Source organism: Centroberyx gerrardi, chromosome 12, assembly GCF_048128805.1.
Source record: "Centroberyx gerrardi isolate f3 chromosome 12, fCenGer3.hap1.cur.20231027, whole genome shotgun sequence".
In the NCBI taxonomy this organism is placed as follows: domain Eukaryota; kingdom Metazoa; phylum Chordata; class Actinopteri; order Beryciformes; family Berycidae; genus Centroberyx; species Centroberyx gerrardi.
This window is the reverse complement of record NC_136008.1, coordinates 26,971,688-26,985,223: the sequence shown is the minus strand read 5'-3', so window position 1 is coordinate 26,985,223 and position 13,536 is coordinate 26,971,688. Positions and strand designations below refer to the sequence as shown.

Here is a 13,536-nt window from a genome sequence, read left to right as displayed (position 1 = left end):
CGATAGTCTAACAATGGCATAGCTCTCAGTGCTGAAAAAAAAAAAGTTTAAATCGAAAATCGAATCGAATCGTGACCTTAAAATCTAAAGTCAAATCGAATCGTGGATTTGGAGAATCGGGACACCCCTAGTCAATATGAAATCAAAACCATAAAAAGCTAAAGTATGGGACCTTCAGTGTCTGAGAAATGTTGCAAATGTTACATGATTAGCACATAAACACCAGTCATACAGGCCAACTAAATTGGAAACAATTAAATTGCAGATGCTTTTTTTTTTTTTTTTTTACCTTTCCCGTAGAGATGAACGGAAACTGAGTATCAAGTACAAGTTTTTATTAAAAATGAATGTACATAACTTTGGAATGAAAAACCTAGTTCCCATCACACTGTTGCAGTGTTCCATAGAACTGTGCTGAGCTTTCTCTGCAGGATGATGACTCCAAGCGTGGTCATTGTCTTGTTTGCTTATAGGGCTTATATAGGGCTTATTTGCGCTGCAACAGCAAGTTGCAGCGCAAATAAGCCCTATCAAAACCCAAGGTCCCCCTATTGTCTATTGCTTTGGTAGATGATTTATGAATAATGTTATTCATGGTGCTGGTATTTCACAAAGAAATAGCAATGTTTACAATTTTGATGGTGTACAAAGTTACCACAAAAGTTAGCCATTACCAGCCAATGCTAAATGAGTGGGGAAACTGTTGCTCAGTTTTCATCATATGAGAATGTAGTTCCTGGAGAGCCATTCATGGGACACCTGATATAGTGTAGCAGATGGAGACAACACTCCTCAACCCACCAACAGACAAGGGTTTTCTTTTATAGAAATATAAAAATAAATAAAAAACAATGGATAGAAATAGTATATTTTAAACTTCGTAACACTGTTCATTAACTAATGTTAACTAATGCATTTACTAACATGAATTAAACATGAACAACAACATTAACAGAGATTATTGTGACACTTTACAACAGATATACCAAATTACATGAATAGCACACTATTCACATTAGGCAATGCTTGTTGTGACTTACTCACTTTAGTTGATGCCAGGATATGTTTAAATAATACATGAAGAGTTAGGGTTTCAGTTTAGACAATACATTGCATTAACAAACATGTGTAACAACATTACTTAATGCAGTTGTTTATTGTGCATTTAACATTAACTAATCTTTGTTAATGTTGTTATTCACGTTTAATTCATGTTAGTGAATACATTAGTTAACATTAGTTAATGAACACTTAATGTTAAGTGTTAACCCTTATGCTAAATGTGTCTAGCAGTAAACAGTGACAGCAAATAAAGAACACCACTGACTGACTAGAATCAAATTAGACATCTAACAGTGTTGCGTTGTGGTCCATCTCTAACAAAAAAGTTTAAAACTTTTATCCAGACAAACATCTTGCAGGATATTTGAAGAATATCATGAACTATATTATTTTCATGCTAAGAAACAGTAAATATGAAATCAAAATCATGAAAAACAAAGGTATGGGACCTTCAATGTCTGAGAAATATTGCAAATCAGCACATAAACACCAGTTGTGCATTACCAGGATCGTGCAAGATTAAACCGCTGTCATTCACAGTATGAGCTGTACAAACAGTACTTGTATTTATTCAGACAGGCTTCTGCGTTTGGAAAACATCCACATCATGATGTGCATATATAAGAGTATATAAAGATTGCTCTCTCTTTAGTTCTACACAGAGATACAGGGGACAGCTGCTATTAAAAAGCTTCCAGGTAGGTTTTCAATGGCATTTCTCATCACTTTGTCTTTTCTTTCTTATTCTGTCATATCTAGCTTGTTTTCAGCTGCTTACAAATGTAGCTTTATATGGAACAATTATTGTTTTTTTTCAGGCTGATGCCATAGGGGAACCAAATTTGAGCCTTCCAATGTGGAATGGTATTAACTTTTGAAAAAGTTAATACCACATCCATCAACCCCATCAGTCTGCTGCTCTTAATAACAATAAGAATAATAGCTGGCTGACACAAGAGACATAATGATTCAATATTATACTAGCAAAGAATTGAGCTCTGCTGGATGTTAAAGGTCTTTGAAAAGCCATTATGCCGTAGGAAACATTGGGAGTTTAGCTGTAGCTTGTCTTGCATCTAACCATGAGGCTATCAGCCAAGTCAAATGTCAGTCCAAGCTAGCCTGTGTCCATCTGGTGACAAGTATTAGTCAGCTCACCAGCTCACAACCACAGATTTTTGCCATCTTTCCATATTTGGACAATCAATCATTCATTTAACCAAATCTAGCACATACACTACCTGCCTTGTTTTTTCTTGGCATTGTGTGTTCTGGCTCTACCTTGGCTCCTTTGACCTAGACCCAGGACTGACCAACTGAAATTATGCATAACATATTCATTTAGTTCTGCTCAAATTACATTACAGTGAATGGCAAAGCCCACCTACCAATTATCCCACAGACATACCAAGGGTAGATAGGTAAACTTGATTTGTGCCCTGGTATGTATCTCGATTCACCCAAAGCTGGATTTTAAAGCTCGGTCACTTAAATTAATCACCCACCTCTGACCACTAAATCAAATTTACCTCACACTCTTGTACAGTGCAAATCTCTGTAGACAGTGCTCATAATGGAGCATGGATGGTAGGAGGCAATACAAATTTTGAACTTTGTAAAACTTAACCTATATATATTTCCTGATCCAAAAATACTTGGGGCTAATCTAATAATAATAATAATAATGATAATAATAATAATAATAATAATAATAATAATAATAATAATGATAATAATAATGATAATAATAATACATTTTATTGTGCTTTCTCAATAACTCAAAGCATTTTACAGCATAAAAACAGCATAAAAACAGTATTAAAAAAGTATTGTTAAAACTAACAATACAATCATAATTTATATGCTTCTCTAAAAAGGTGAGTCTTGAGAAGTGATATAAAAGAACCAACATTGTCCAATGCTCTGACTGGTGGAGGTAGCGTGTTCCAGATGCGAGGGCCAGCAGAGGAAAAGGCTCTGTCTCCCAAGGAGTGCAGCCTTGTATTGGGGACAGCCATAAGTCCAGAGCTAGAGGATGGAAGAGAACAAGAAAGACAGTAGGGAGAGATGAGTTTTGATATGTAATCCGGAGCGAAGTCATGCAGGGCCTTGTAGGTGAGGAGCATCACTGTAGATTATCCTGTAACATGCTCCTGTAACATGCTGAACTTTCTCCGCAGGATGGGGACTCTTGGCGCAATCATTGTCTTGTTTGCTGTTGTAGTGCAAATAAGCCCTATCAGCACCCGAAGGTTCCCTATTGTCTATCCCTTTGGTGAGATGATTTACAAATAATTGTATTCATGGTGCTGGTATTTCACAAAGAAATAGCAACATTTACAATTTTGATGGTGTACAAAGTTAAAACAAAAGTTAGCCATTACCAGCCAATGCTAAACAAGTGGGGAAACTGTTGCTCAGTTTTCACCATGAGAGAATGTGGTTCCTTAAAGCGCCATTGATGGGACACCTGCTACAGTGTAGCAGATGGAGACAACACTCCTCAACCCACCAACAAACTAGGCTTCAAATTATTTTTTTCTTTTTAAAATGATGTATATTATAATCTTTACAGACCTCATTCTAAATGTGTCTAGCAGTGAACTGTGACAGCAAATAATAAAGAACATGGGTCACTGTCTGACTAGAATCAAATTAGGCATCTAACACTATTGTGTTGTGGTCCATCTCTAATACAAATGTAATTATTTTATTCATACAAAAATCTTGCTGTAAAAGTTAACTGGTGGAAATCTTCACAAATTGGTGAGTGATAAAATAGTTATATCTAACCAAATATTGTTGTTAAAATTAAATTTGTGAATTGTATATGTTACCTTTGATTTGTTGTGTTTATAAATTTCAGATGATCCTAATTTTAGTAGTTCTATAAAAAAAAACTCAGCAACTCACACACCTAACAAGTCTGTGTGTTCCTGTCTTGACTGTCAAATTTCATCCATTTATCTAGGTAATAATGTTGCTAGAGGTGGAAAAGTAGCTCAGTCTTCACCATATGGGAATGCGGTACCTGAAAGAGCCATTGATGGGAATCGTGCTAGCCAATGGAACCAGGGCTCCTGCACCCACACCCAAGCAGATTTTAAACCATGGTGGAGACTGGACCTTCTGAACTCTTATAAAGTCAACTATGTCACCATCACCAACAGAAGAGACTGTTGTCATAAAAGGATCAATGGAGCTGAGATTCGTATCGGAAATTCCCTCAATGATAATGGAAACGCCAATCCCAGGTATCTGGTTTTCATTAGTGCTGTGCTGTGTTTGGACCTGTGAGCCTCAAGGTGTCAATAATTATGTTTCCATTCAGGTTAAAATGCGAATATGGTGTGTTTCCATTAATGGCTATTAAGCGAATAAGTACACTGTAAGCCCCAACTTGTTGTTTCAACTTAAATATTTGAGTGACCAGGCTGCCTTAAAATTGTATGTCAAGACAACAAAATAAGTTAACTCAACTAAATTTTGCTATTTGACTCAACTCCAACTTCATTCAATAATACTTGAAACCTTTAGTTGATTTAACTTAACTTCCAGTCAATATTACTTCAAGTCATTAGTTGATTAAACTTCAATAACATTATGTTACTTAAATTTCTTAGTTGATTTAACTGCAATACTAGTCAGTTGTACTTAAATTTATCAATTGCTTAAATTTAAACCCCTATCAAGATTACTTAAATGTATTAGTTGATTTAACTGTGATACTAGTCAGTTGTACTGAAATTTACCAGTTGCTTAAATTGAAAACCCTATCAAGATTACTTACATTTTCTAGTTGATTTAATTTTTATTTTAGTTCTTCTCCTCTAACCTCTAAATACATTTCAGATTTCATACTGGCTAAGCAATTTTCAACAGAATAAATGACTAGTCTTCACCCCAGACATTTAATACAATTTAACGACTATCACTGCCCAACATTTTTTTTTATTTTTACTGAAGATGAGCAAAGACTTTAGGAACCACAAACACTGTGATCCAACACCCGACCTGTTTAATAACATTCAGACTCCAATTCCTTTGCAACATTTAGAATTAACTGCATCGCTTCAACAGCTGAATCATCCAACAATTGTAAACAATTGGACATTAAAGAAACAGTCTGATCAAATTACTTTTCAATACGACCATTGTGTTGTATATAGAGAAGACACAGCAACTCCTTTTCAGCATGAAGCCAATTCACAAATATCCACAAGATGGCTCACTGTCTTCCATATTCTTTTGTGTGTGACATTACTGATACATCACATCCTCAGTGAGTGTCAAAAATGGATGAAGCATGCTATAAAAATGTTATGAAAATACATTCTACCACAAATTGATAACATTTGAATCAAAGCAGCTATGGATGGGAATGCAATGTGCGCACACACACAATCCACGCATTACATCCTCATTGACACACTGAGGATGCAATGTGGAAGTGATGCCCGGCTAAACAGGAGTCGCTATTACTCTTTGTAATAAAAGTAAAAGGTTAAGACAGTACCAACGAATATCATCAAAATGGAAAATCTGTACTGGAAAGCTTTTTAAAAAAATTGCTTTTTCTGTTTTAAATGACAATCAACAATTATTTTTCTTACTATCAGTACACTGGGCAGAGATACTCACTCATACTGGCCTAATACTTAATGTGTTATTTAATGTATCTAATTTAGGTATCAAACCTAAAATTTATTTTTCTTCCAATCACTTTTAAAACTGACAATTGAGTGACTACAGATTTTGCATTGTGATGTCAACTTGAAAAACGAACAGATTTGTTGGCATTGAACAATTTGCAGTTACAAATAGTGCATCAAAACTTGAAAACTTTGTGAAAAAAAAGCAAAAGTATGTTTTTCTAAAGGTCCCAAGAAAATATACATTTTCAATTATAAATATCAACAGTAACAAGTAAACACAACACAGAAGTGCCCCCCCAAGTGTGTGTCTGTATGTTACTATCCCCCACATCCAGACAGTGTGTGGCCTTCCACAGCGGCCAAGCAAACCTGCACTAGTCATCATGAATTCAGTCTGATTAAACTGTCAAATGCAATGCACATTCTACAGGTTTATATTTGGTTAACCAGATCACAATTAGTGCTGAAACTTGCATGGTTTTCATTAAGAGTCCATTTCTCAGTATTGCCCTCCATGTTCACATTTTGTTTAGTGTGCAGATCATATTCAGTTGAACTTGCATTTTGCTTTTTTCTCATTAGTCCATTTCTCATACCATGAACCAATGAAGATGGTCACATTTGGTTTTGTAACCAGATCACAATCAATGCACAACTCTGCTTTAACTCTTAAACATGCATAGTTTTCATCAAGAGTCAATTTCTCATACCATGAACCAAAGCAGAATATCGCCGTGTGTGCAGATCTCAAACAGTTAACCTTAAATGGGAGTCCATTTCTCAGTCCATGACACAATGCAGAGCATTGTCCTCCAATGTTCACATTTGGTTCAGCATACAGGTCAGATCAACGCTTAAACTCTGCTTTAAGCTTACATGGTCTTCCTCAAGAGTCTGTTTCTCAAGCCATGAACCAATGCAGAGCATTGCCCTCCACCAATGTTCATGAGCACCTTCTGAATGACTTCAAACATGTACCTAAGGCCCCTGGGATAGTCAATGTTGAGTGTGAAGAGGAGACCCATCAGTACTGCCACAGCTCTTGGAAAATCACAGAGGGATGGAGAGATGATTTGTTCCTCGAGGACCACCGCGACATCAAGAAGATTATCCCCCTCTGTCACCATGAGGATGCCAACTGCCATTCCTTTTGTCATGTCCTCCTCAGCATCTGTGGCCTACACAAAGTGGACAAAAATGTGATATAGACTCTTTTCTTCAACAGAAACTTTCCTTCAACAGAAACTAATACAGAAAATAAAATATACCTGCACATTCTTATAAAATTTGGACACATCTTCTTTGGGGTAGTGGGGGAGCCCCATCAAGACGACTGCCCTTTTCCATTGGTTGGAACTCTGTAAAAATAATAGACACAATACCTAACCAATGGAACATCTTCAGGCAGATAACATCAGAATACAGTTCTAACTGGTGTTACATTCTACTCATGTCTGCATACTTGGTTCAGTCCAGAAATAAGCAATATGTTGGGAAAAGATGGATATTGGACTAGAATTAAATAATTAACTCTTTCCTTAACAAGGTATGCAATTAGCAGCCTAGGTCAAAGTGAGGGTCAACAAGGGGTTTTGGAACCATTGTTCCACATTCTATAACAAATTAAATAGACCTCCATCAGGTTTTGGACTAGATAGACCTAGTTCTGAGTAAGGAAAATGCATTAGAATTGTTGATTTCATTGGCTTTGCGTTAAGTTAAGCACACTTATCATTATCCAGTGTCTTCAAAAGCTTGTTCTGCTCCACCAGACCACTCCTGGCTCTGTATATCTCAAGGAACCTTGGCAGATACTTGTCAAGTTCAGCGAAGAAGAAGCCTTTCAGGTCAACAGAGGTAAGGCGAGCAAACTCTGCTTCAATCTACAGTAGGCAGAAAACAAGCAAAGAAGGAAGCCAAGGCTGTAAATTCAACGCCTCTGGTACATTACTGTTGCAGAAAACATTTTTCAATCAATGTATTCTTTACAGTCAGTATATCATATTTTTCATGACTGCTGATATTAACCTTTGTTGTATAAAATCTCTGGCAATTCTCAATCAGTCTCCAATCTGATCCTCCTCACCTCATCCGAAATAGAGAAACACTTTACCTGACGTTCAAAGAACAGTGCTGGCCATCAAGCTTTGATGTCAGCCACAAATGGCTCATCCTCCACAATCTCTTTTCTCCGTAAAGGGAAGGTGCTGGTCATCATCTCTTGAATTTGCTGCCAATCAACTTTCCTCTTCTTCATTTTGGTAACCATCGCTGTTCTTTCCTCGTCGAGGGATCTGTGTGTTTTTCCTTCAGGGATGTCTGGCAGGAAATTGACTTCTGATTTTCTGGCCCTCTTAATTTTTCTTGTCCCAGGTGAACTCGATGTACGTGAGTTGATCTTGAGCTCTAGGCATCCAGCCACTCGTACCTTCTGTCGGAAGTTACTAGGGATGCCGCGATCGATCGGCCAGCAATCGGAATCGGCCGATATTCAGTATAAATATGAGATCGGAGAATTCCGATAATGCTTTATAGTCGCCGATTGCAAAAACCGATCGATGACGCAAAACACGTGAGACATATGCGTTTGTTTACATAATGGTCTGCACTCCTCGGGCTGGGCCGGGCTGCTCTTGTGGTCAGAGATATAGCCTAACGTCTTTTTTTTTTTGTTTTTTTTATAATTGGGGTGGGGAGTAAGCTATTTGGTGTGATAATCAGAATGTTATATGTATTATAACATTGTAACCTTAAACCTTATGTATCAATCACTGTGATCGATACATATTCACATCTCAGTCAGCAGCGGCACAGCGTCTCCTCCTCTCCTCTGGCACCATGCGCACGCAGGCAGGTTGATAACCATGGATCCTGAGCGTAATTCTGAACAGATTTCTGTCATTCAAATTTCTCTGTAATCCGCAAAGTCTGATTGTTAATTCCTTGTGTCAATTATGTTTTTATCACCAGTCAATCAAAGGTTATGATTTGAAATGTAAGTGTCGAGTTTTCGCTGCCTACGGCACCACACTTGCTTTGCGAGTCCTTTGCGAGAGGAAGTAGGCTATTCAGTAAGATCCCGCACATAATTCTGAACAGATTTTTGTCATTCAAACAACTCAGAATTAGTTTAGCTACTTATAAACAGCCAACTTACTAAGAAAATTTCGGTTTTAAACCGGGCTCGAGCCCATAAATGCAGCCAATGGGACAGGCCCGTGCTGGGCTCAGACAGAACGTGCACGGGCTCGGGTAGGGTCGGGCTTGTTTTTTTGGGCCCAATCTAAGGTCTGGTCGAGACCCTAACAGCGGAGAGGCAACTGAAAAGTCTCATTTCTCTCTCTCTTAAGAACATTCACTTAGGCTATACAAAAACAAAGACTGAAACGGATATATATCTTCGGAGGGTGTCTCCATTTATTTAACTTGACTCAACAACACAGGCAAGTGGCAACAGTCTGAGTCTTGTGCTTCATTATCTCACTAAATCATGTTGCGCTACCTAGAACGCACATGGTTTTGTTTACATAATGATCAAAAATAAATATATAAATATTGAGGTAGAAAAAAAGAAAATGTGGACACTTTTTAACCAGGACTCAATTTGATGGATGAAATGTATGTAAAATGGAAACTGTTAGACCTATAATACTGCTATACCAGCTGTTATAACAAAACAAAAAAACTATCGGTATGGCCGATCGGTATCGGCAGATATGGCTCATAGACGATCGGCGGCAAAAAACGTTATCGGGGCATCCCTAGAAGTTACCCATTTTGAACTTCAAACTAAATTTCCAACAGTACCACCCGCTGACAGACCCTGGTTCCCTCAGACATGGATGCTTGTTGATGAGAGCTTGTGCCACCAAGTCATATTCCTCACGTGTTGGGTATGGGTTATGGACATAAATGGATTCTGCTATTTTATCCAAAATGTTTGATTTCATGTCTTTGGACATGTCAAGAAGGGTTCCATCTTTATGGAAGGCTTAATTTCCTTGCTTCAACTTTAGCTCCACATCAAATGAAAAAATAGGGATGTCAAATGGCTGAGGCAGCTGACGAGGATGCCTGGCAGTGGGGCTGTCCTCAGGGGATGAGGACAGGCTTGCAGTGTCCAAGGTTGAGTCTGTATGACAGGATTCAAGAGGCTTACTGTATACTTTCAAAGTCACTTTATCTTTAGGTAGCTCTGACATGCTACTCAAGTTGCAAAGCTCATTGTCGAACTCTGGATCTTGAAATTGCACCACCAAGTCCCCTTCCAATCCAAGCTTGTTCTTCAGCATCAAGTGTAGGCCATCAACAGTCTCTGGCATGTTGTCAATGGTGACCCTCCGAATGTCCTCTTGGCTAAGGATGACGCGCAGCAACATGGTGATTCCCAACTAAAAAAAAAAAAAAATTCAGTTATAAACATGGCAATGTCATGATCACATATTATACCACATATAACCTCCCCCATATGACTATCACACCAGTAACTTCAACAGATTTGAATCAATTTGCCAATCGACCTTGGCAGAAGGAGAGTGCGGTGGGGTGAGACCCTGCAAGGTGTTGAATTTTTGTTCTTGTCATAGACTATCGATTTAAGGCCTTGTTTAAACCCTATGTTAAACTTTAAAGAAGGTTATTTCCATTTTTTGTTTCATTTTTTCAAAACAATGGCAGTAAAAGGATGAGCTATAGAAAACTATAGAAAAAAATAAGGTAGTGTTGTAATGAAACAAAGGCTTCAGAGTTAGTTCAGGGTTAATGTACAATTAATTATAAGGGACATCACTGACTGTCCCTGCCATTATTACTTCAATTATCCTGACAATCAGCAAAATGATTACCTCAGTGTAGTAGGAATGCCTTGGGTGAAATCAGGAGTCTGCCTTGCACCACGTAGGCTGACAGGGGAGCGTAGTGGTTTAGCTCTGCAGGTTCGACCACAACCAGAAGAATTTCAAGGGAATTGTGTGTTGCTCTCTCTACTTCCACCGCTGGCTTGAATAGGCAAGGCATGTCAAAACTGTACGCCAACATAAGCTGGTGTCTGTTGGCCAGAGACAACACAATGTTCTTAAAGTTATTTAGATCGCGAACAGCTTTCTTGAAGAAGCTATGTTTAGCTTCAAAGCGTATTGTCCAGAAGTCAACCACAGGTCCAAAGCAACAAATCAGATGGGGATAATGCTCAAGGAAATGATGTTTGGGTCTGAGTTTCACATCAGGAAACACTTCTTTTAAAAGTTTCCTATGTTAAAAGATCTTTGCTTCCAGGTAACAGAGGCTTTTATCTGTAAAAGTGGACGATGCCAAAATTTCAACAATGTCTTTCAGTTCCAGAATCACATACCAAGCATCATCATTTTCAGGTACATCACCAATAAGTAATGGCAACAACCATAACAGAGTCCAATTCTCGTGGCCATTGCCTCCTATTGTTCCATTCAAATGAAAATTTACTGGAATTTTCTGAGGACAATTGGTTTTGTCTGAGTACTTATAAGGGAAGTGCTGTATGGCAGTATTTAAATGATCTACTGTGAAATAGTTCTTGTCAATGATTTTTTTCAAACACAAACACAGCTCAAAAGGTACAATGCCTTCCAAAAGATCATGCAAAAAGTCAGGTGGAAACCCTGTTATACAATGTATATGTATATGTATGTACCTAACCCTAACCCAAGTATTGTAGTTCATTTAGAACAGTCACTTTTTACCCCATCCACACTTTTGAAATTCTCATTCTCCTTAAGCTTAGAGAGGTTCAGGTTATGTGACTCTCTTGTTCTCAATACAAATGCCCCACTTCTTACAGAATAAGTTTGAATATCTTTTCGACTCGCAAGGCATAATCTGCAAAACTTGTCCACATTAAAGGACTCCTGAAAGCCAGCAAAAGAATGTGCCCCCAAATTATCTGATGAAATGTACAGTACTGTGCCTCTGACACTGGTTCCTAACCTGTTGATGTAAATTCCTTGATTTTCAAGCTGTAGGTCTCTCAGAAGTGGTTGAACAATTGGCCCATAACCAAATGATTTAACATCTTGACTCTTGCATAGGGCAGCAAGATATATAGTAGACAATGACGATCTGTCTCTTACAGGTAAATTGGCAATTACCCAATAGATTGCACATAATTTATGTTTCTTTTTTGAGGTGCCTAAAGGGTTACAGAACTCAAAGTCATCAATATACAAGCCCAAAGAAATACTTAGATCTTCACCAGAAAGAAGTGGATTTTCTTTACAGTATGATGCATCAAAAAAGGATTTATACTGGCCAGATTGTGATTTTTGGGTTTCTTCTAAAACTCTGTCAATTACATCACCCCTATTCAACAATACTTGAAGAACACTTAAGATTGGCACATAAACAAATGTTCGTTTTGATGACAAATCTAAAACAAATTCAACTGGGTTAATTACACAGAAGTTTTCTTTGAAAAATGATAACCTTCTTTTGTCAGTTCCCAAAGACCCACCTTCTGAAAGACAGCTAAAATGATTGGTCTGGCACAAGGTATCTTTAACTAAATTTAGAGTGTTTTCATCAATGGTACAACCATGCTGCCTCAATGCTTTATCAAGAGTATTTTTGTTTAGCTCACTCACTAACACACCAGTATCACTAAATTCTCTAACTAGTTGCTGAATTGCTGTCTTTGAGACATGCAAAACCGTTTGCAATCACAGAAGTAAAGATGCAAGTCTTGCCTGAACTTTATCAGTGTTAACCTCCTGCTCGGTTACATTCTCATCCCCAGAAAATTCAGCATCACTGACATCTGACTGCACTTGATCAGCCACGTGTTCGTCACTCACATTTGTTTGAATAACAAGCTCAGATTTCAAGTCTTGTAGTGTGGCGTTGTTGTGAAATCGACTTTTGTGCGACGTAAAGGTAGAGTAAACACTTGATTTGAAGGAACAATGATTAAAATGGCAGGTAACAGTCTCTTTGTTCTTAAGATGTTTCCCAAGATGACCCAAGTACTGTTTTAGTCACTGGATCATTGAAGTTACACAACTGACAATTAATTTTAAAGTTTAAAAGTCCAATAGGTCCATGTCGTGAAACTCCATGTTCTCTTAAGTGGTTCTTAAGGGATTGCTGTGATCGGAAAACTAGTGGACAGTCACTGTAGATACAGGGCAATGGACAGTTTCTTCCATAATGTCTAGGGCTGTACCGAATGAAGCTTCGAATGTCTGCCATCATATTTTATGACGTCATCATAAAAAAAAAGAAAATCCTCCAACAAAATCCTCAATTTGTATAAAGTGATTCATCGGATTAAATATGAGTTAGTCTTTTTTTTATTAAATCAACTTTCTTTAATGAATATAACTCGTCAGTTTCGTCAACATAAATACATGTAGGCTAATCCAATAAGGGCATAAAATAATGATGAAATAATAATCGCGCCCTTAGGCTTATAGCAACATTATGCTACGACAGAAATGGCAATAAACAATGAAAATGACTTTTGCAAGCTGACTTAAACCAAATATGTTAAAACAAAAGATATATTCACAATTTTTCAAGTCTGTCCAGTGTTTCCTCTAGGATTTTTTTTAGCAGCGGGGGAAAGAGTTTTGTTGTACCTGGGTGGTGCGCGCGCGTAGTACGCCGGCGGTCGGAGTGAATATCAATAGGTAATTAAAAAATATGAAATAAAGTGTCACTTGACTGCAAAACAAACTTTAGAACATACTCCACTCTCCTCACTTTCTGCCCTCTCTCCTGCTTCACTCTGCTCTCCTGCTCCGCTCTGCTCTCCTGCTCCGCTCTCCTGTTTCACTCTGCTCTCCTGCTT

At 37.8% G+C, this 13,536-nt stretch overlaps 1 protein-coding gene across 1 annotated transcript in view; it reads left to right on the top strand.

The window, feature by feature from the left end:
- The first annotated feature begins 1,726 nt into the window (after positions 1-1,726).
- The window catches only part of LOC139916426 (uncharacterized), a 171,555-nt gene continuing 159,745 nt past the window's right edge, over positions 1,727-13,536 (top strand). Inside the window, exons 1-3 of the mRNA XM_078287285.1 lie at positions 1,727-1,760; positions 3,243-3,337; positions 4,034-4,316. Of these exons, the coding sequence (XP_078143411.1) occupies positions 3,244-3,337; positions 4,034-4,316 (377 nt within the window). The 5' untranslated portion in view covers positions 1,727-1,760; position 3,243. The remainder of the gene's footprint in view (positions 1,761-3,242; positions 3,338-4,033; positions 4,317-13,536) is intronic.